The following is a 23,057-nucleotide window of genomic DNA, read 5'->3' on the forward strand; positions in this document are numbered from 1 at the left end:
CAGCTGCACAGCAGAAGACTACTGTGGACTGACAGAGAGGTGAATTGCTAAAAGAGAGGGAAAAAGTGTCAGAAGAAAGATGTCTGTGTCGAATTGTATTTGGTATATAATAGCAGTAGCATATAGTCCTGATAACACAAGTAGAAGGAAACACATTGGGGGGAGGGAATAGTTTGAGATGCAGATATATCCTCTGGCTAGCAATCTGCAGCTGTACAGAGCTGTGGATTTGTCAAACATGTTTTTGCAGTTTCTGTGGGACAAAGAAGAAAAGAGAAAGCATATAAATACGGATTATGCATTTTGTTGTTGGAAATTGATATTTTTAATTAATGCTGAAACAAAAATGTGTTAGCCAAATGTATCAAGCAAAGCGAGCAATTCTCTGCATATCTACTATATATTATCACTTTTATATTACTGCCAAAGTTCCTAGTTGTTAATTATGCAGCGTTCTCTTATGTGTAGATTATGCTGGCAGGTTAATTATGGTTACCAGGTTACTGAATCAATAAGTGAATGAGGAAAACATTGCATACCTAGAAGAATTGTGTAAAATTAGAAGAGGAACATGGGGATATACTAAGAGAGTTTTAGGAGAGATGTCATAAATTTGAGTTGGGACAAAGACACGGGTCAATTTCAGAATTTTGAAAAAAAAAAAAAAAGAAAAAAAATGATAATTGCAAGGAATAATAGATTTTTTTTCCAAAATATTAGTACTTTGTATAAATAAATGTATTCCTTTTATTCCATTTTATCCTTTTTATACCCTGATCTTACTCACTCTACAAGAATATCACCTGTTCTGTACAGACTTTTCCCCTGCCTGAATCTGCAGGACTCTTAAATGTGTGACAAAATACATGCCTTTTTTTCTACAAAAAACTCAGAGTGAGGACTTTCCTTTTCATGTTTGATATGCTGTTCATATCCTGTCTCACAGTTACAGGGAGTTACTTGTATTTACTAAAAGAGATTCTCTTTGCTTTCATTATTGTGTTAGAATATTTTTTGTATTCACTAGCAGCCCTAAAATTTGCCTCTAGTCTTCTGTTAGGGAGGGACTGTGTCAGTGGTTCCTACCGTAATAGACACCATTTAAAATGAACGTCATTACTCAGAAGGACTTTGGTTTCTTCATTCCTGTTGCCATCTGAAATTCTATTAGAGATGCTGTGGGCTACTAATACATTTTTGACATAACTCCTTCTCGGCATAGGCAGAACTGACGGATATTTAGTCAGACTGTAATTTCAAACGCTACTGGATTGAGCATTTGCCACTTCCAGTAACTTGGGCAGCAATTGTTGGCCATGGCATTGACTTTGCCCTTTTACACTCTTCCACTACTCAGCACAGTGAGACAGATGACTCCTGGGTTAGGTCTCTTGTCCGCTAGTTCACTGAATGACGCTGGAGTAATATCAGAAATGAATGTGAAGCATCGAGATGCGTGGTAATCTGACAAACTGAGCTATTTCTGAGGAATGGAGCTTATCACAGAATATTCAGGTTGGAAAGGCTGTAATTGTCAGTATTTCCAAGGAGTGCAGACCTGCACATTGAGCTCATGCTGCAGTGCACTTGTGCCCTTGTGCTCTCTGTGTCACCTTTTCTCATCATACAAGCATGAAGCTGTACCTTGGGGCTGTCCAGCTGAGCAAGGTGGCTAAGGGCACGATTCCTCTGCTTCCAGCTGTGCTGGTTAAAAAAGCTACAACTCCCCCCCCCCCCCCCCCCCCCCCGCAAGTCACAGTGTCTTCCCTGGCGGTGATGGTCCTCCTGACCCGTCAGAGCTCAGTGAGCTACTTGGACAACCGTTCCTTAGTCTGGTTCAGTTCACAGAGGTGAGATTATCCAAAATCCTTTAAATAATGTCTTTACCAACATAGTTCTTTCTGACTTGAATAAGTTAGAGAGCATGCAGGACACCTGGCAAATGTGAGGGCTCTTCAGTTATGGGATAGTAACCTTTGGAGTCAGAAGAGAAGGTGTGTGCAAGACCTGCCATAATTTTGGTTGACCGCGTAAGTTATTCTTCCTTCTCAAAGCCCTGCCATCCATTTTGGTTGTGCTGGAAGATAACTGTCTTTGACTCTTGCAACCCTTAGCATTTCATCTGTCCATGTATTTTTTCACCTTCTCATTAGTGTTTTTATTTTTTTCCATCTATTTAAACTGTAAACTTCTTGGAAGAAAGTATCTCTGTTTTCACAATGCCAGGCAAAACAAAGCCCTGATCTTGTTCAGGTCCTTCAGTTTCTGCTGAAATAATTAATGAGGTTTTGTGTGAGCTGTTACGGAGTGTCTAGAGACTCTTAGATTTGCCTTCACAGTTGCTGTGCTGCACCTTGGCCGAATTGTTGTTTGTAAAGCAATTTTTGTCCCTAATATAAAAGACACTGTATAAAATCAGTTCCTATTATCTTTCCATATAAATTTTCCATCTGTATTGTAAGTTTAGAATTGCTGACTATCTCCTTAAATACTTCCAGATAATAATGTTACATGTTCTTCCAGCTAATATAAATCATTACTTTTTATCAAGCAATGCTTGGTGGTGGTAGAAATAATATGATTTACTGGCCTCCAGCCAATCAGTTAATTACCTGCTAGTTACTTAAAGCACTTGGGGCTTTGGTTCGTTCCAGTGTAAGTTATTAACTTGCTGGTAAAGGATCAGTACCTCATAAATAGTTTCTCTAAATAACTGTACAATGCTGCTGAAGTGATAAGAATAAATATGTGAGGGAAAACTTTAAATTCCAGTTACATAAGGTGACTATTTTGATTTAAGATATCAAATATCAGCCCTGTATCCAGCATACAAGTGTCATAGTCTTGTTTTTAGGCACCTATTGGTCTTTGAAAGAATCTCAGTAGTTCACATGTACTGGACTGAATAAAGACTGACTTTTATTATTTTTTTTTTCCGTAATACTCAGTTTCTTTGGGTTTTGGTCATGTGCTTTTGAAACAATGCCAGCTGTAGTATTAGGCCAGGCATAGCTTTTGATAAGTTCATTGAGATACTTTACAATAGTTAAGGCTCTGTCTGTCTTAAAGCAACTGAGACAGGTAACAGTCTTTTTTGTGTCTCATTTTCTGTATCTCGTCCCTTTTTTTTTTCTCCACAGAAATCATAAGCCACTTATTTGTTTAAAATATGGGAGAATAGATTAAAAAATCACTGTTCTCAGAAGGAAAAGGCTGTGGCTCTGTTTGGCTGGGGAACCATCCTTTAGGCAGCTTATGTACCTGAAGTTAGAAAATAATTTTTCTGCAGACTTTGTACAGTTTGGGTTACAAAGAATGTCTCAACTGATAAATTGCTTTTGTAGCTCCAGGGGAGAGAAGAGATTTTGTAATTGGTAAGGTCCTAGGCCTTGCGTAGATCTATTATATCTGCTAAATAAAACGATGGGCAAGATAGCTAATTTAAGGACAGATATTACAGACTCTTTGCAAAGGACTGTTACAAAATTGTGTGAGATGAACTCCCTGAGAGAACTTAGCAAATATGCCTAGGTGAAAGGAATTACATTAATCCAGTTTCAGTTGTAACCTCAAGTGAGAAAAGTTAAAAGCTTCCTGTCAAACACAGGAGAAAAAAAAAAAAAAAATAAAAAAAAAAAGGATGTTCTTCGTGTCTTGTGATGTTATATTCATCAGGATGGGTGAGGAACTTGGCAAGAGCCTGAAGCAGTGAATCACCATTGTAAATGGCTGGCCGGCTACCATTATTTTGAAATTATTTCAGCTAATAAGATTTGTCAAGATCAAATCTGTTTGACCTTGCCTTGTTAGTATGGGTTTGAATGGTGGCTGAAAGAAGTGAGAGAAGTAGGATGAGGAGACAGAACAGAGCACAGTCTGCACAAGGAGACTGAGAAAAGTAGTGCTTACAGTAGTGGGCATTGTAATTATATGGATAAGAGAGATAGGGGTCATGAGAGCAGGCACAATGCTAGAAAAGATGCTAAGAAGTTTAATGCTAGTTCTCCAGCCCTACAGATTCTTACAGCCTGCAGCAAAGAAGCTGCTGTACCCAAAACTACCCATGTGATGAACTGGCAGCAGTTGTGCTGCTCTGCTCTTTTGTTTCTACCAAGAAGCCTCAGCCAAGGTTGCATTGTACTGGGTGGTGGTTATAACATAAAGAATATTCCCTGTGCTGGGAGTTCAGCAGAAAAATGAAAAAGAATGGCTTAAAGAGGAGAGTAGATACAGAGGTGCAGACATGAATTTTGTTGTCCAAATTTGTATAGTGTGGCTAAGTTGATTACTAAGCTAGGGAGAGAGGCCAGATTTCCCAATTAATGAGTGCCAAGAGGAAAAATGTAGGTTTGCATCACTGTCGAGAGACAATTCTAACTGAAGGAAAAAAAAAAAAGAAAAAAAAAAAAAAAGACAAAAACAGATTTAGCTGAAAATTGGATTCTCAGCAGCAGGAACTGCCTGAGCTGATTATTTATACCTTTTTTTTCCCAAAACTATGGCAGGCTGTTCTTTTTCTTTGCCTCTCCTTGTTTTTCTGTTCCCCTCCACAAATACTCTGACTTTCAGTCCTCTCAAATTTACCATCCCATCTCTCTTTGCTCACAGAACTGGAAGGAATTCTCTGCACTAGTGCAAAAGTGATAGCTTCTTTCATCCTGCACACTGAAGTTAACTAACTTGTGCGTCTCTGAACAGAACTGATAAAGACTGCTAAGACACAGTGGTCATTTTCAGTCTTCAATAGCTTGTCATATTTTAAAATTCTTGTGAAAGAGCCATGTGTTAGCTAAGTGATTCCTAATAGGGGTGCTTGTGAATAAAATATACCAAATTATATCTGATTTTACAATAATAGTGTTAGAATATTTTTTTTTTCTAAAATCTAACTTAAGTCTAATAAAGGGATCAATCTATAACAGCACATCTGTGCTGGTTTAAGTCAATTGGAATTAGTGGCACATGCTCTTTGCAGTCCCCAGATTATGTATAAGCACTGAAAATGGTTGTGGTTTTGTTCCTTTCATACCAGGAATGTTCAAGATTTAATGCTCAGCCCTAGCTTTTACATCGGATGATTTATATCAGATGATTTGAGCAGTCTGTGGAGCAGTATAGGAACTATAGTGTTAGTACTTCTATGTGATGGGGGGGGGGGAACAGCGATTAACTTGCCTGATTTCTTTTTTTTTTTTCTGGTTTTATAAAGTCACCATTATGGTTTTTGTACCTGGGTGAGAAGATTGTTAGGTTTAAGGTGCAAGTTCTAACTTGCTTAGACAAGTATGTGTGCGATGATCCCTTTTCAGGTTTTGAATATTTGCCCCCCATTTAATTTAAAATGACTGAGTACTAGGTTAGGATAGATAAAAGCTATTTGGAGAGTGCAGTGGCATAGTCAGATGAAGAGTGGCATAAGTCTCACAAAAACAGTTCATGTAAATTTAGAGAAAGAAGAGAATTAGTCAAGCGTAGAAAGCTAAAAACCATATGAAATTTGAAGTTTACTCCCTACTCTGCAATAGACACTGAGTTTACACAAAAATTACAGCAAATGAGTAAACTGTTTGTGTTTTTTGTTTGTTTGTTTGGTTGGTTTTTGTTCAAATACCAATACATTGACGCTCTGTTTCTTCACTTGCAGCTGCACTCAGAGCTTGTGTTGATGGAGGTGCTAATCATCTATATCACATCACAGAAGGAAGCCAGGAAAGGTATGCTAACAATAATCATGATGTCATCTCTTCTATATTAAAGTAAAATGTGGAGGAACGGGATCTGATCACTCCAGTTACTGAAGTAGCTGCCAGCTCTGTACATGATACTTTAACAAACTGTGGCCACACGGTAGAAGTGAACAAAACACCCAAGACCAATATGCATATGCACAACTCCTGAGAAAACGCCAAATTAGTGTATTGTACTACAATTAGTTTTCAATTATGAATGGTTTTTTTTCATACCCATAGGTTGGCTCATACTTAATTTAATAATTTTATCTTCTGCTCAGGTCTTCAGAAGGTGAGGCTTATTTGAAATGTTTGGTGTAAAGGATTGATTAGCTAGGAACACAAAGATCAGCTAGAACTGGATTCCAAAAAGTACTTCTTCCTTGAAAACTGTTGCAATTGTTCTATGCAAGGGCAGAAAAAGAGTGGAGCGCTGACATCCATCTCACTTTGCATGACAGCTAGCTGGGCAGCAGCTATGAGAGTCATGTAGTAGCAGGTAGTATAATGCCTTCTCTCCTATACCTTTAATTACTTTTCCCAACTAAAAGTTTAAAAACACATAGGTAGCTTAAAATACCTTCTTTCCCTAAGCCCACTGTTTATAGCTTGTTTATAGCTCTGTTTTCAATCTGTCTTATTTTATGCCTCCATCAGAGCTAGGGCTTCACTGAAGGCTCTGGAAAAACTTGTGCTCTTAGCAAGGGATGACAAGAGGAACATCTGATATCTCTCACCAGGCACTGAAACAAACTATGTCCTCTTCATTCCTCTTCTGAGGCCTTAGAAACAATCTGCTTGCACTGTGAAGTGAGTGGGTACTAAAATAGGATGTCTACTTTTTCTTTTTAGTTACTACTGATTTAGTGTCAGGACTTCATACACATTCAAAAGCAAGTACAGAGCTTGTGTATAAATGTATGCGCCAGTAGAGGATATAAATTTGAAAGAGGAATCATAGAAAGGCTTAAGTTGGAAGGGACCTTAAGGATCATCTAGTTCCAACCCCCCTGCCATGGGCAGGGATGCCACCCACTAGATCAGGTTGCCCAGGGCCTTGTCCAACCTGGTCTTGAACACCTCCAGGGATGGGGCATCCACAATCTCTCTGGGCAACCTGTTTCAGTGCTTCACCACCCTCTGAGTGAAGAATTTCCTCCTAATCTCTAATCTAAATCTGCCCTCTTTTACTTTAAAACTATTCCCCCTTGTCCTATCATTATCTGTCTGCGCAAAAAGTTGCTCTCCACCTTTTTGATAAGCCCCCTTTAAGTACAGAATAGCCACAGTGAGGTCACCCTGGAGCCTTCTCTTCTCCAGGCTGAACATCCCCAGCTCTCCCAGCCTTTCTTCACAGGAGAGGTGCTCCAGCCCTCTGATCGTCTTCATGGCTCTCCCCTGGAGCTGCTCTAACAGCTTCACATCCTTCTTTGTTGGGGGCCCCAGACCTGTATGCAGCACTCCAAGTGGGGCCTAATGAGGGCAGAGCAAAGGAGCACGATCACCTCACTTGACCTGCTGGTCATTGTTCTGTTGATGCACCCCAGGATGCAGTTGGCCTTCTGGGCTGCAAGCATACACTGATGGCTCATGTCAGGCCTTTTCATCTACCAGAATTCCCAAGTCCCCTCTGCGGGGCTGCTCTCAGTGTGTTCTTCTCCCAGTCTGTCCTCATGTCTGGGATTGCCCTGACCCAGGTGCAACACTTTGCACTTGGTCTTGTTGAACCTCTTTATGTTCACATGGACTCACTTATCAAGCTAGTTCAGGTCCCTTCGGATGGCATTCCTTCCTTCTGCTGTATTGATTGCAGCACCCAGCTTGTGTGTCATCTGCAGACTGGCTGAGAATGCACTCGATCCCATTTACTACATCTTTGATAAAGATATTAAACAGTGCTCGTACCAAAATACATCCTTGAGGGACACTACTTGTCACATAGAACCACTGACCATCACTCTCTGGGTGCAACCGTCAAGCCAATTCCTTACCCACTGAATGGTCCACCCATCAAATCGATATCTCTCCAATTTGGAGATCAGGATGTCATGTGGGACTGTGTCAAAGGCCTTACAGAAATCCAGGTGATGTAGCTACAAGATATATATCATTCAAGATGATGTATCTTCCTGTCCTTCAAAACAAAGATGAAAATTCGAGAGGAAGACTGTAGTGTTCAAATGGAAGTTAACTTAAAATTGGTCACCTGTGAGAATTTTATTATCTGAGATCTATGACTGCTAATACCCAGACTGAAAACTGTTGAGCACTACCAAATACTACGTGTATCCCTTACATAATCTTCTATTTCTCTTCTCCTAGTAGTTGCTTGCAGAGCCATGCACACCTTAATCTCGAATACAAATGGAAATTTTTTTGACTTGCAGCAAGCGGTTCTCTTTGATAATGGTGATTCTTTCCAAGGAGACACAAAGGGAGAAAAGAAGCAACGTTTTAGAGCTTTCATTTTAACTTCTCCTGTAACCCATTCATCTCTTCTGCACACCTTTATATTCATATTAAATAAATATAATTCAGGGGAAAATGGATTATTATACCTTGGCTGAATAGTTCTTTCAGTCTTACGTACTTGGCCCTTGGAGTATTTCTTTTCTCTATCTTTTTTCTTTTCTTCTTAATTGCTTTGGGTAGTAGGTATATTTTACCTTCAAAGTGATTCTTATGAAATAATAAAAAAAAAAAAGGACCTGCATAATTTTAATTTTTGTCTTTAAAGATATCATGCTGCTGGAAAGAATATTCATTTACTTCTATGAAGCATTTTCCCTACAATTCCCTGTCCAGTGTTATTAAATAACTGTCTGCTCAGACTCTACTGACATGTTAATCTTTTTTTTAATGCTGCCATAACCTTCTGTTTAAAATTCTGTTTTATTCAAAGTCTTGATAGCTAATTGTATTGTATCAAAACCAAAAAAAAATTTAGTCCTTTAATTTTAGAGAGATTATTATATGCAAGAGATTTGAATAAAGAACTTGATTGATATTTTTGGCTTGATTCTCAGTGACACCTGAGATGTCTTTTTGCTGCTCTGGCAGTGTGAATCTTTTAGAATCAGAAGAAATTATAATAACATTCTCGGAAAAGGACAGCTTGCATTTTGGGACTCTTATTTTTCTTCGTTTCTTCGTTTGGAGGTAAGTGAAATTGTTGTTGGTATTTTGAAAGGTCCATTGCAAATTCCTAAAAAAATATAGGTCTGGAAATGAACTCAAGAGATCTATCCATCTTTTTCCTTGCCTCAGGGTGAAAACAAACCTGACCATTCCATTTTTGACAAGTCTAGGTAGCCAGTTCTTAAAAAATCTTTTACTGGGAATCCCTCCACCCCTATCCAGCTTCTAAAACAGACCCAGCTTGTTTGGTCTTCCCATATAGGTCACCATTTTATTGCTGTTCTTGGCCTCTCTTCAATTAGGACAATTAAGAGAGTCTGTATCTGTCTTAAAGTGCTGTGGCTGAAGCTGGACAAGAGGCTCCACAGGAGACATATCCAGTGGTGAACAGTTCTTTAACTTGCTTCTTGGGTCAAGTCAGCCTATGCTTTTGAATGAAAAGCAGCAAGTGCAGATTTAAAGACTCACTGCTTCCTACCTCTGTGCTGTCATCTACTGGCAAGAAAAATGGTGAATAGGTTTCTGCACCATCCATCAGTATCTTGACTTGGTTCTGTGCTTGAGTGGTTCACCTCTTCCCATCAAGTGAAGGAAGTTCTCACCTTTCTGCTTCACAGCTCTGCGTAGACTGGATTAGCAATGTGTTCATGAGATTAGATCTGTAGGTCATGAGATTAAAGTATATAAAGCGTTACACATCTTACTTTTTTTTTGGTGTGTATGTGCGTGTCATTTCTATGATGTGTTTGTTTTGCCTATAAATTCATGTGAAAAATAATCCGAATCCCAATTATTGGGGAGGGCAAGTGGCAGAGGAGTAATGAGATACCCTTCATTTTGGTAACTACTTATGAGGAGAAATCATGCTGTTTTTTTCTCAGTGGTGTGTTAAAAAACAAATTACCTTCTAGAGCAGGAGAGGCAGGAAGAGTAACCAAAAGGGCAGGAACCTTTTCTTTAGAGATACCTATCCATGGGCACTATCTGTGTCAGGGACAGAGGAATGGCAAAAGAGAAGAGACTGACTCCTGTGCTCTGTTGCTTTATTATTATTATTATTTTCTCTCTTTCTACCTAATAGCCTTTCTAACTGTGAGAGTTTATTTTCCTTAGACTACTGTTTTTTCTTTGTTAACATCTGTTCCCACTTAGTAATAAGATTACTGCTAAACTGTTCTTGATTGCTAAACATTTTCAGTTAATCAGAGTTAAAGGTGAGTTACTGATCTTTTACACTGATTTTTTTGCTCTGCCTTATTCTGTCTGCCTTTCCTGCCCTGTTGTGTATTTCTCTGAATCCCTATGAAGCACTGTTATCCACTTCAGAGTTAGGTCCCTGCTTATCTGTATCACACTACAGCAACTTCTTTCTCAACACTTTCTGATTAAATCTTAAGGCATCGATTAACCTCTGTGTCACTAGCTTTGGGGTATATGAAGGTGAAGACACATCGAAAACTATCACCGCATTGGCACCTGTAAAAACGATCATTAGTACTTGTGTCTCAGATGCTGTTTTCCAGAGAGATGTCAAATCTGTTGTGTACTCAGGTTTTGCAACTTTAAGAGCTTTAGGTCAAAGCGGTGAGCAGTGGGCTCTGTAAGAGAAAAGATGATCCTATCATAGGAATACTGGCTATCTGGTATTTGGTTTAGTATTGCAGTGTATCTTACTGTGCGACATGAGGTGGGGTGCCTGCAGTGGTTAAGGATATTACTTATGCTACAAATCCAGTTTCTTTCTGTGAAACAAATGAAGTATAAAAGTAGCAGTGAAGCTGAAATGATTGTGTATTATGATGTAGCGTTTCCTAAATATAAAACATACATGTGATGAACTTCACTGACGCATAGAAATCCAGTTGCTACTATATAATTCATCTCTGAACCAGACATGCAGCAAGGCAGCTCTAAGAAGCTCTACATGTGTATTTGAACATTAAGAACAAATTTGGTTAAATATTTTAGTAAATATTTATAAGTTTGTAAATATTTTGGTACATATTTTATATAATTGTATATAAATGTTTAGTATTATTATATAATATTATATGTAATTTTGTTAATATTGTCAAGCAAAAGAGAAACAGTGGGGCAGCATCTAGCAATGCCTATGAGTAAAATGAGATCCTTTGTCTTGTTTCCTGAATAACCTTCTACTCGTGGAAACGTGGGTCCCTAATAGGATCATAGAGTGAGAAATTCAGATATACTTCAATATGTTCCGTATTGGATTAGAAATAGGGTACTTATGAAGGTAATTAGCCATTGATGTAGCTTAATGTAGGGTTGAGAGGAATTCTTTGCTTGAACTCTTCAGATTAAACTGGGTATTGCTTTTAAGCCATCTTATATTCAGGCAAAATTTAGGGCACTGATGCAGAAAACATTGGATGATATTTTCTTTGTATGGAGTTATACTAGAAGAGTACAATGACCTTTTCTTGTCTTTAAAATCTATTCATTGTATGTTTTGGAGAGGATGTGAGATGTGATGTTTTTTCTTTATTAATGTTGATAAAAGGATATGTTTCTGTAGAGTTTAAAAAAAAAAAAAAAAAAAAGATAATATTGGCTTCTCCAAAACATCAGGGTCAAAACTATTTTAAATGGCTTTTCTGCTGTTGCTGGTGGTGAATAATTCTTTGAATTCATGGATTACAGTCTAAAAGCCAAGAATGTTGAGAGCTGAGGTAGTGCTTTATTTGTCAAATGGCTTAAAGAAATCTTTTACGTCAGACTTTTTTTTATGTGACCCAAAGACTGTAATGTTTTTTAAAGATCAAAATCAGGATCTTGAGTTTATCTTATTAGATGTATCAGGAGTGTCCAGAAAACCCTTCCTATCTATAGTCTGCTCCTTTACCTGACTTGGGATCCATCTTTAAATCCTAGAAAACTACCAGCCAAGAAAGAAGAAAAAGATGAGCCCATTTGGAGTTGAATCATGTGTTTGTTTTAGGTAGTGCAGATCAGAAATTCTCAATATCAAGGTATATTAGAATCATATACCTTTTGACTTTTTTCATCTATATCTTCAATACAATTACTTTCACTCACAAGTTTATATTTTCAAATACATATTTATTCCAGTAGGCATGTGCTTTGTAGTTCAAAGTTTCCTAATTCAGAGTTTATTTTGGAAAAAAAAAAAAAAAGAAAATCCTTTCAAGAGAGACACATAGATTCAGTCCTCAATTTAAGCTAAGACTAACTTCCTGTAATAGTAGGTATTTCTTGAAACTACTAGGGCAATAATATCACTAAGCTATATAAGTATATCAAGCTTATTGGGTCTCTGAATCAAATGATCACAGAAATGATGAGAGGTGAAAATGACTGGTGCTTTTGAACAAGATTTACTGCTGGGTTCCTCTTGATATTAAACATCAGTATAAAGTCAGACCAGGAGTATGTATTCCCTGGAGTTATTGATTAAGTCATTATAGTTCTTTAATTCTGTTCACTTAGTCATCCAATGCTATAAATGAAGAATCTGGGAGTTATGCAGCCATAATTCAGATTCTGTTGAGAATTTTAGAAGGGGCAGAAGAACAGTGTTCTGCAGATCACACCATGGGGAGATAAGTTTTGAAGGAGATACTGGTGGAAGCATCTGTAAAAGCTGTTTTAGAGTTAAGTTTGCTTGGAGTTGCTTGGAGATCTACAAAGATGGAGAAAGACCAGCTGTATGAGGAGCAGCTGAGGTCCCTTGGTTTGTTCAGCCCCGAGCAGAGCAGGCTGAGGAGAGGCCTCATGGCGGCCTGCAGCTCCCTCACAAGGGGAGCGGAGGGGCAGGCGCTGAGCTCTGCTCTCTGGGGACAGCGACAGGACCCGAGGGAACGGCATGGAGCTGGGACAGGGGAGGGTCAGGCTGGGGGTTAGGGAAAGGGTCTGCACCCAGAGGGTGGTCGGGCACTGGGACAGGCTCCCCAGGGCAGTGGTCAGAGCACCGAGCCTGCTGGAGTTTAAGGAGTGTTTGGACAACACTCTCAGACACATGGCCTGTTTTTTGGGTGATCCTGTGTTGAGCCAGGAGTTGGACCCAATGATCTTTGTGGGTCTCTTCTAACTGAGGGTATTCTATGATTCTAATTGTAGTTGCTATTATATTCCATAAGCCATAACAGAAACTGTACAAGGGCTTTTCCACCATCCCCTCAACCTGAAAATCAAGCAGCAAATTATTATCTGATTAAAAAAAAAAAAAAAGACAACAAACAACAAACAAAAAAAAACACCAACAACAACAAAAAGCCCAATGAAGTACTATAAATATTATCAGAATTTGGTTGAGACAAAATTATTTATGTTGAATTTCTTATGTTTGCTATTCAAGATGGAATTTGTATGCTACATTAATATTTATAAGTAATAATGAGGGGAGGTTGCACTGTTGTCTACTGTTGTGACTCCCAGAAGTTGGACCTTGCTAAGAAAAAAGGATTAGTCTCATCATACTCTTGCAGAAGCTATGAAACAGCTAGCTTTTTATCATTGAAGTATACATGTCATAGAAACATGCATGTGTTGTTTCTTTTATTTCCGGATTTTTTTGTTTGTTTGTTTCTGGAGACTGAAAGTTACAGCTTTAGGACAGGACATACAGTTTTTTTACAAAATAACAAATGAAAAGAAAACTAGGTAAACAACTAGGTAAAACATCAGAATGCCATTTCCAAAATGAATTCATTGAATTAACAAGTGTCAGAGGCAGGTGTACCAGGCTTTCTGCTGAATAAAAGTGAGAATACTGTCCACTGATTAAAAAAACAAAACAAAACAAAACAAAACAAAAACACACTGTGAATAAAGAGCTTTTTATTACTGGTTTTCTCAATGTTATCCAGTGAGTTACCAGATCATCTCTGATTCTCAGTCAATCAGTCTTAAAATGAGGAAATGAACCCTTAAGAAGGGTTAAAATGCTGTCCTTGTTCACATAGTCTCATCAGAGTTTCTGACATTCTTTGTCACAAGTTCAACCTATAAAGGGAATAAATATGATTCCTCCTCAAATCAGTATTTAATAAGGAATTTAATAAGGAGTAGTAGGTCCTAGTTGGAGCTGGACTTTACCCACACCATCATTTCAGGTACCTACATGTTTTGGCATAAATGCACAGATTTTTATTTTGATACTTCAAGGCATTCAAAAAATATGTTAGGATTCTGTTATTTTAGCCACATTGACAGACCTAACTGTGAAACTTTGCTTTTGTGAAGTGATCCTGATATACTTGATGGGAAGGACCAGAACACAAGTCTGAAGAGATGGAGTGACCAGCAAACACAAAACAGACAGAGTAACTTAGAAACCAGGTCTCCTGGCTGGCGGTGAGGTGCTCTGCCCATAAAACTGTGCTGTTCCAGTAAGAGCACATAAGCCAAGTTGTAATTGCCAACCAGTAAAATAAAGGGTCATGATTTGTCCGGAACAGTAATTCTGGAAAAAAAAATACGGAAAAAAAGTGGCTGAGGAAAGGAGAATATAGGGACACCATCAGTTAATCCCAGGTCTCTCAATCAGAAGGTTTGTCTTGCTTCAGCTTCTTCAAATAGCTGCATCTGGGCCTCTAGTGTACTGTAAGTAGAGGAATGTCATCGCCATCTGGGTGATTTCTGGCTTTATGACATGGTAAAAATCATTTATGGCCACCCTGATGCTGGAAGTTAGAACTTCATAGCGATAAAATATCTGTGCATTGAGTCACCACTGGAAAAATCAGCTCAGCTAGGAGTCCTGAGCTGGCCTAGGAGCACCCCTGCACTTTATAGTGTTTTGGTTCATTGTGCCTAAGGAGCTATTCTCAGGATCCAGGGAAAGTTGGCTCTGTGTGTAGTGCTAGGGTGAAATGTATGCCCGTGTTTCTTTTGGATCTCTAAATATCGATAGAAATGAAGTATTAGGCAGGCAAGGCTTAGTTTTATGGACTGATACTTTTTACAAGTGTTTCAGGGTGAAGTGGGAGTTTTACCTTGCTTGAAACAAAGCAAAAGTTGGAAGTTCTTATAAGTCATCTGGATCTTTGCAGCAATAGTACTCACCATCTAAAACTTAAAATACGAGCTTTATATTGAACATGGCTAGAGTGATCTTAAATTTGAAAGAAACTCTTTTAAGATTGAGAGGAAGGCCAAGAAGGCAGATCTGTGTTCGGTCTGGGAGCACAGAAATACATACACTATAATTGCCTTAAAATGAATGTTAATAAATGACCTTGAAGTTGGCTGATCTGTACTGTTGCCTTTCAGAGATTTAGGGAAGGGTTATCAGTGTTGCAGTACCTGTTAATTTTGTAGATTTTTTTTTTCACATAATGAAAATGGGAAGAGAGAGGGCATGGTCCCTTCCAGATGACTTCAAATTACCAAATAATACTTAAAGGGACTGAATACAAATAACACCCAAAGATAATTATTCAGATTAGTTTTTGCTGTCTCTAAAATGTTCTTTCAGTAAACTTATTAGTGATTGTTGAAGTGTAAACATATTCTGGTTGTTTACTTCATGAGTTTCTTTCCAATTCTCTTTTTCCAGTAGGCTCTGCTCTCTTTTTATAAATATGTGAAAGCCTGAAGTTCTGACTTTTAACAATTTGCATTCAAATGGGCACCTTTATTCTGCGAACAAATGATTATACACTTCAAATCTGTTTAAATTTAGTGTTAGTGAAGCCAGTAGCTTGCAAAGGTGGTGGGGAGGGGAGGGGGGCAACTTTATGCTTTCTAGAATGTAATGAGAAATAAAACTTTAAAATACAAATCCATTTATCTTTAAACTATTTCCCCAGTTCCTCTGCTAAGATTTGTTTTTAAATCTAATTGTATTCCAAAAGAGCATTTCCATATTACAAATTGACTCTTTCAGCTTTTCATTTTAAAGTGTTCTGAGTCACAGCTGTTTTCACAGAAAATGCTATCAAGAACAAGAAACTATGCCCTCTTACTATGATCAAGGCTACTTATTAGCATTGATAAATGAGAATGAGAGCCTTATACTTAAATTCTCAAATTAACTATTTAGGGGAATGAGATATAAATAATGTCTCCTTTCTTGCCTAGTGGTTAAGAATACCCCATGCCTGTTTTGAAGAGGACAAACCATGGAACAAAAACTGCAGAACCAGCTGTAAAGCTAACCATATGAAGAGCTGAGCAGTATTTGATCAGTTGGAGCGGGTATAGTTGCCAGGCAGCTCTACAGATTTCATAAATGAAAACACAGGGATTAATCCTTGGTACAAAGTTAGAGCCTCAAAAGATCGTAGAGCTAGTTTTTGGTGCTATTATAAATAATTTACTCAAGCAGGTGGGTAATGTGTACAGTGGTACCTCCAATGCCGCTTTTGGTTACATTCACATTTAGTGAAGCTCAAAAATCCTTCAACTCATAGTTCACATTAAAGCAGCGCTCCTAGGTGAGTGAACACACATCTGCAAGCCACATACTGCCTCCTTTGTTTGGATATCAATCTAGGCTTTTTGCAAAATGAGTTAAAAAAAAAAAAAAAAGTCTTCTAATCCCTTGATTTAGTTGAATTTAAAAATATAGATTATTTGCTGTCCCTGTCTTCCATGCAGACTGCTTTTAAAATGTTTGGGGCAATGTCCCTGAAGGGCACAGTGAATGTCAATGATAGAGAGTACAGAGAATTCTAAGTTTTGAGCAAGGGACAAAAGATCATTTGGGTAACAAGTGAAAATACAAGGGCAGTGATGTAAAAAGATATTCAAAAGGTTGTTGGAAATGGCATGAGCTATACGAAAGTATCTCGCAGACTAGCAATTCCAAATAATTGAGCAGAATGGAGTCTGATCATGTGGCAGTTAGGGATGTGGCAGGATGTGAAACTCATGAGGTTGACAGGATCGAAGGTTACAGAGAGTAACCTTCAAATAAATGGAGATGAATGAAGGTCCACTGGGGTTGTCTAATGATGCCTCTTTAGCTGTATGAGACATCTGTATGAGCAAGTCTATCTGCAGACTGGTTTTGGTGTCACTGCAGACCTCTAGACTAATACTGGCACATCATTCAGCTCTAGCTCATTAGCCCATCTAAGAAACTAAGAGCGGGCAGAAATATGCACTGAAGGCATTAGGATGAATTCTGAAACCAGAGTTAGCTTGGTCAGATTATGCTGTATACCAGACACAATGCTTACAATTTTATTTATTTATTTATTTATTTATTTATTTATTTGTAAGCACTATTGCAAATACAACCACTTCACAAAGGCAATCAACCTGACATACCAAGTCCCACCATTAAACCTTACCCCTTAGTGCCACATCTTCACATTCCTTAAATACCTCCAGGGCTGAGGACTCTACCACTTCCAGTGCTTGGCTACTCTCTCCATGAAGAAATTCTTCCTAATATTCAATCTAAACTTCCCTTGTGCAATGTGAGACCATTACCTCACATCTTCTTACTTGCAGGTAAATCCAGGTAGACAACATCCACAGCCTTTTCCTCATCTACTAAGCAGGTCATCTTGTAATAGAAGATTAGGTTAGGCAGGACCTGTCTTTCATAAACCCAAGCCAGCTGATTCTGATTACATGGTTGTCTCCTATGTGCCCTGTGATGACACTAAACCTTATCCTGATCTCTCATCAGTACATTCCCCTCACATACAATGAAGGATGGAGAGGCTCCTTAATCCTCCTTTTGCTGTTTCTAAGAGCGTTTTTTTGTGTTTCTAAAAGCATTTTTTTCTTTTAATTTAGTGCACTAGCTAAATGGAGTTCCAGTTGGGCTTTGGTCCTTCTAATTTTCTCTCTGCACAACTTGACGACAGGTCTCTAGTCCTCCGGAACTGCCTGCCCTTCCTTCCAGAGTTTGTAAGCTCTCTTTTTTGCTCTGAGTTCTAGAAGCAGCTCTCTGTTCTTCCAGGCTTCTCCCCACAGTGTCTTGACTCTTGGCACATCGGTACAAGCTGTTCTTGTGCCTTTAAGATGTCCCAAAAAGGTCCAGCCTTCCTGGGGCTCCTTTACCTTTCAGAACCACTTTCCAAGGGACCCCATTAACCCGTTCTCTAAACAGGGCAAAGTCTGCCCTCTGGAAATCCAAGGTAGCAGTTTTACTAATTGCAATACTGACTTCACTAAAGACCAAACACTCCATGATTTCATGCTCTCTGTGATCAAGGCAGCCTCCAACCATCACATCACACACAAGTTCTTACCCATTTCCAAACATCAGGTCAAGTGGGACACCTTTTATAGTTGGCTCACTCACCACATGTTTCAGGAGGTTATCCTCCACATGTTCCAGAATCTCCTAGACTGTTTCCTCTCTGCTGTACTGAATTTCCAGCAGACATCTGAGATGATGATGTCTCTCATCAGAACAAGGGCTAGTGATCATGAGAACTTCAGAGAGATGAGAGAAAAGAGCAGTAGATGAAGGTCTAGATCATAATTTCAGAATACCATCAAAGTACTTGTCTGGTGTGAGACATAATTGCATCATGAACACATTTGGAATAAATGCACATCTATCCTGCAGTAATTGTTTTTATTTCGAATAAGTACAGATGCACATACTGTATAATTAAGGAAGTACTGAAATGGATTAAGGACAAAGTGCATTCAGATAAAAAGCTTTTATTGGCTTTGGACTGATTTCCTGGTTTATTCCTTTGTTTAACAATGGTTATTGAGCTAAACTAACTGTTAAATGGAAGGAAAATAAAAAGTTGAATGAATAATACTTAGGAAGAACCCTAACATGAAGATGAATGCAACTCAATATGGCTGAAATTTGTCTTTTATTCTAGAGACAGAGAAAACAAAGCTCACTAGTGAGTGTCTCTTTGGGCATACTATATGCAGATTCTGCTAGAAATGAGGTTTTGTTTTTGTTTGGAATTTTGAAATGCACTTAGTGAATGAGGGGAAACTGATTCCATGCAACTTGAGCTTTTTTTTTTTTTTTCTCTTGCTCAGCTTCAGGCTGAACATCCCCAACTCTCCCAGCCTGTTTTCATAGGCAGGTGCTCCAGCCCTCTGATCATATTCATGGCCCTCCTCTGGATCCACTCTAACAGCTCCACATCCTTCTTGTGCTGGGGGCCCCAGACCTTGATGTAGCACTCCAAGTGGGGCCCCACAAGCGCAGAGCAGAGGGGGACAATCACCTCCCTCAACCTGCTCATCACTCCTCTGCTGATGTAGCCCAGGATGCAGTTGGCCTTTTGGGCTGCAGGCGTGCACTCTGGCTCATGTCAAGCTTTTTGTCCACCAGAACCCCCAAGTCCTTCTCTGCAGGGCTGCTCTCAATGAGTTCCTCTCTCAGTCTGTCCTCATGTCTGGGATTTTCCCAACCCAGGTGCAGCACCTTGCACCTGGCCTTGTTGAACCTCATTAGGTTCATGTGGGCCTGCTTTTCTAGCTTGTCCAGGTCCCTTTGGATGGCGTTCTTTCCTTCTGGTATATCAACTGCACCACTCAGCTTAGTGTCATCTGCAGACTTGCTGAGGGTGCTCTTGATCCCACTGTCTGTGTAGTTGATAAAGATATTAAGCAGTGTTGATACCAAAACAGACCCCTGAGGGACACCACTTGTCACCAGCCTCCACTTGAACATAGAGCTATTGACCACACCTCTCTGGGTGCAACCTGCAAGCCAATTTCTTAACCACTGAATGGCCCACCCTTCAAATTGATATCTCTCCAATTTGGAGATCAGGATGCCATGTGGGACTGTGTCAAAGGCCTTACAGAAGTCCAGGTAGACATCAGTCAGTTTTCCCTTGTCAACTGATGCAGTCACTCCATCACAGAAGGCCACCAGATTGGTCAGGCATGACTTGCCCTTGGTAAAGTCATGCTGGCTGTCTCAGATAACCTTCATGTGTCTTGACATTGCCTCCAGGAGGATCTGTTCCATGATCTTGCCAGGCACAGAGGTGAGGCTCACTGGTCTGTAGTTCCCCAGGTCCTCCTTTCTACCCTTTTTAAAAATGGGGGTGATGTTTGCCTTTCTTCCAGTCACCAGGGACTTCACCTGACTGCCACGACTTTTCAAAGCCTGATGGAGAGAGCCTTGGTAACTCCATCAGGCAGTACCCTTAGAAGCCTGGGATGCATGTCATCAGGCCTCATAGCCCTGTGCCTGTTCAGTTTCATCAGGTGATCTCAAACCTGCTTGTTGCTTTCCATGGGAAAAAGCTCCCCCAGCCCCCTACAGGTTCAGGGAAATGAGGGATGTGGGAAGCCTGACTGGCAGTGAAGACTGAGGCAAAGCGGTTGTTTAGTACCTCAGACTGCTCCACGTCTTTCCTGATCTCATCCCTGCACATACAGACAGCATCCCTGTACTCTTCCCAGGCCACACATCCCTGCTTCCACTGCCTGTGCATTTCTTTTTTGTGGAAGGAAGAGGTGTAAGCAGTTACACCGCCTCCGTACATTGTCCTGAATCCTTTCAAAGTAATTAATGCTTTACACGTCACATCACTTCTCCATTGATTGAAAATAAGGAAAGTGCCACTGCTGGATCCAGTCTTTTCATCAATCTGGTACTGCCCCAACAGCTGTGAAAATAATGGAACAATAATGAGCCTCTTAATGCTACTTTTTCAATTACTTGATCCTCCTGGGACATGCTACGCTTTTTATCTTTTGTGCTTTAAAAAAAATAACTTTTAGCTGTGCAAATGGTCTTTGGGTATCTATTACTCTGATTTCAGTCATTTCAGCATTGACAATAGCTGTAAACTGTTATTGCTTATTGTATTGAAAATTAGTCTTTGGTGCCCACACAGCGATCAAAGTACTTAGCATAGTCTTAGAAGTGGTAACACCAGGAATTGAATTCATCCTATAGCAAAAATTTGTTCTCAGACTAGTAACTCTTGAGGGATATCCCATCTACACAGGCTGACCCTCAAGCTGCCTGACTTTCCCAGGTTATTAAGAAATTCCATCTGGAAGAAGTTTCTTTCTTTTGAAATGAAGCTGGATGGCCCATTCAAGGTATGCACATCGTGTGGCTAAGGGGAGTGTGCAGAGAGGGTATTTGGGATCAGAGTATGCACGTATGCCATTTGCTCCATACTTCCTTCAGTGTGTCTTTAAGTATTCTGATCTCTGTGTAAAAGGTGTCTGGCATGTAAAAAATAATAGAAGCAGTAGATAATCATGTAGCTGTTCCCCTTCATTTGTTCATTATAAACATTATGGATAAAGAAGGGTGACTGCATAACTGAAAACAGTATTAGGGATTTGCAGCTTGAGACTGGATTATCCCATTACTGTGGAGAGAGCTAATATGATGCCAGTAAAGAAGATTGATAAGAATCAGAGGGTTATAAAAAAATGTATTTTTAGAATGACTAATGTATAAAACAATGTCAGCAGATAAAAGGCTGCTTCTTCGGATTTTCTCCATCTTTTTCTTCAGTGTAAAAGAGAGTCTAGTGTTCAGGTGTAGCTCAAAGTAGTTAGCATGAGGGTAATGGGATTTTTAGGTTGTTGTTTGGTGGCATTGTGGTTTTTGTTTGTTAGTTGTTTTTTTGTTTGTTTGTTTGTTTTTGTTTGTTTGTTTGTTTTGATTTGATTTGATTTGGTTTTTTAGCATTCAGCTGCAGGCCAGAGTATTGAGGGCTGTGCCTATGATTGTCATCTCTTCCGTGCAGAAGTAAGTTACTTTTCAAGGGCTTGAAAGCATATGGTCTTTCTGTGCTGATGAACTGGAACAGTCTCTGGCTCTTTGGCATCAGGGCTTTGCCTCGGTGTTTAGGAGAGATGAGCAGGTTAGGTGACAGCCACTTGGCAAAAGCCTGAGGGGGCTGGAGGGGAGAAAAATAGGGAGCAGGGAACTGGATGGAAAAGGAGTGAAGCTGTTTTCAACAATAAAGTTAAAAAGGAAAAAAGTGTCAGGAATAAACCAGGCTAATAACTCCAGAGGAGCAACCATTATTCTGTCATAAGAAAGAAAGGAAGGTTTTACAGTAGTAAAGACAAGAAATGTGATTTGCCTCTGCAAGTTCCAGCAGTATCTGTGGGAGGATTGATGCTTTCTAATTTTATATGCTGCAGCGGGTGTGTTAAATGCTGTTGACGGATCAGATTGGAATTGTATGCACTGAGGTATTTTGAGTGGTGAGGGAAGGGAAGACTGCTCCAAAAATACAACTGAGAAAGGAAGTGTCAGTAAACAATTCAGTGCTATTTTTTTGTTAAAACATCATCAGCAAGGTTTGACAACAAACACTTCTAATTAAGAAACTGACAGCCGTGAGTGTCAATATCTCTTCTTTTGGATGCGTTTCATTTCAGAAAAAAATTGAAAACTGCGCATAAGGTGGGTTTGGGGTGGCTTAATACATGAGGGAACTGCGTGAGGAGCATGTATGGATTGATGGGGGTGTTAGCTCTCAGAGGGAATTCTCGGGATGATGAAGAACCTGCTCTGAGGAGTTAACATTACCAGCAAGTGAGCCGCTGAACCTGCTCCCACTCTGCAAGCAACCGCACTGACTGGCACCGAGGGGCCAACATTGATCCATCATCCTCAGCTCTGCAGCGAAGTAATGGAAGTGGCTGCATGCGCCGTGCTTCTCTCATCTTGTAAAGAAGGTTATTGCTCTCTGATTTCCTTTTAGAGTCAAAGCGTTTCAAATTGAACAGCAATTTCTGACAAAGACAGGTACTGGAACTGCCTGTGCAGTGATTGGGCTTGGGGGGACACCTACACTTTATGGGGCTTAAGCAGAGGAGAATTACATGGGTAAATCCCTCCTTGTTTCCTTACTCCCTTTTCCCTACCCCAAAGTCAAACTAGCAGGGAAGAACATTAGAGATCGTGTTTTCTGTAATGTCTTCTGGGAAAACTCTCATGGTTTCCTTTAATGTTAATCTAGTATCAATTTATGATTCTAATTTATATGCTCTGGCTCTTGTTTATTAAGTGACCACATGCAGGGTTCTCGTATCTCATGCATTCCCCATAAAAGCCTCTGCATTTCATTAAACCTCAGCATAAAAGGAAATGTTTCCTGGCAGAGCAATATTCTAACAGCGTGGTGCAAGTGTGTAGAAGGGTCCCAAGGTCACAAACTCCTTTCAAAGGTTAATTAAGTATGAAAGAAAGGTATTCTGTCATAATTAAATAGTAATGACTGAGAGGCCAGGAATATTTGGTGTATAATGCAGTACTACAAGGCAAAGCCAAAA

The 23,057-nt window shown here is 39.5% G+C and overlaps 1 protein-coding gene and 1 long non-coding RNA gene across 5 annotated transcripts in view; both read left to right on the top strand.

Annotated features, from left to right (window-relative positions):
- Positions 1 to 23,057, top strand: part of TPK1 (thiamin pyrophosphokinase 1) — a 328,823-nt gene that overhangs the window by 118,505 nt on the left and 187,261 nt on the right. For 2 of the 4 annotated variants that reach the window (XM_082752566.1, XM_082752567.1), the window contains exon 3: positions 5,645 to 5,714. The exons of 1 other annotated variant lie outside the window; for it this stretch is intronic. In XM_082752566.1, the coding sequence (XP_082608692.1) occupies positions 5,645 to 5,714 (70 nt within the window). Of the gene's footprint in view, positions 1 to 5,644; positions 5,715 to 8,760; positions 8,889 to 23,057 lie in introns of those variants that run through there. One more of the 4 variants, XM_082752568.1, reaches the window with a different exon arrangement.
- Positions 20,797 to 22,189, top strand: LOC309875100. The gene is made up of 3 exons (XR_014316980.1): positions 20,797 to 20,855; positions 21,457 to 21,519; positions 22,161 to 22,189. It is a non-coding gene; the product is annotated as an uncharacterized lncRNA (long non-coding RNA).

Source organism: Aythya marila (genome assembly GCF_965140915.1).
Source record: "Aythya marila genome assembly, chromosome: 2".
Taxonomy (NCBI): domain Eukaryota; kingdom Metazoa; phylum Chordata; class Aves; order Anseriformes; family Anatidae; genus Aythya; species Aythya marila.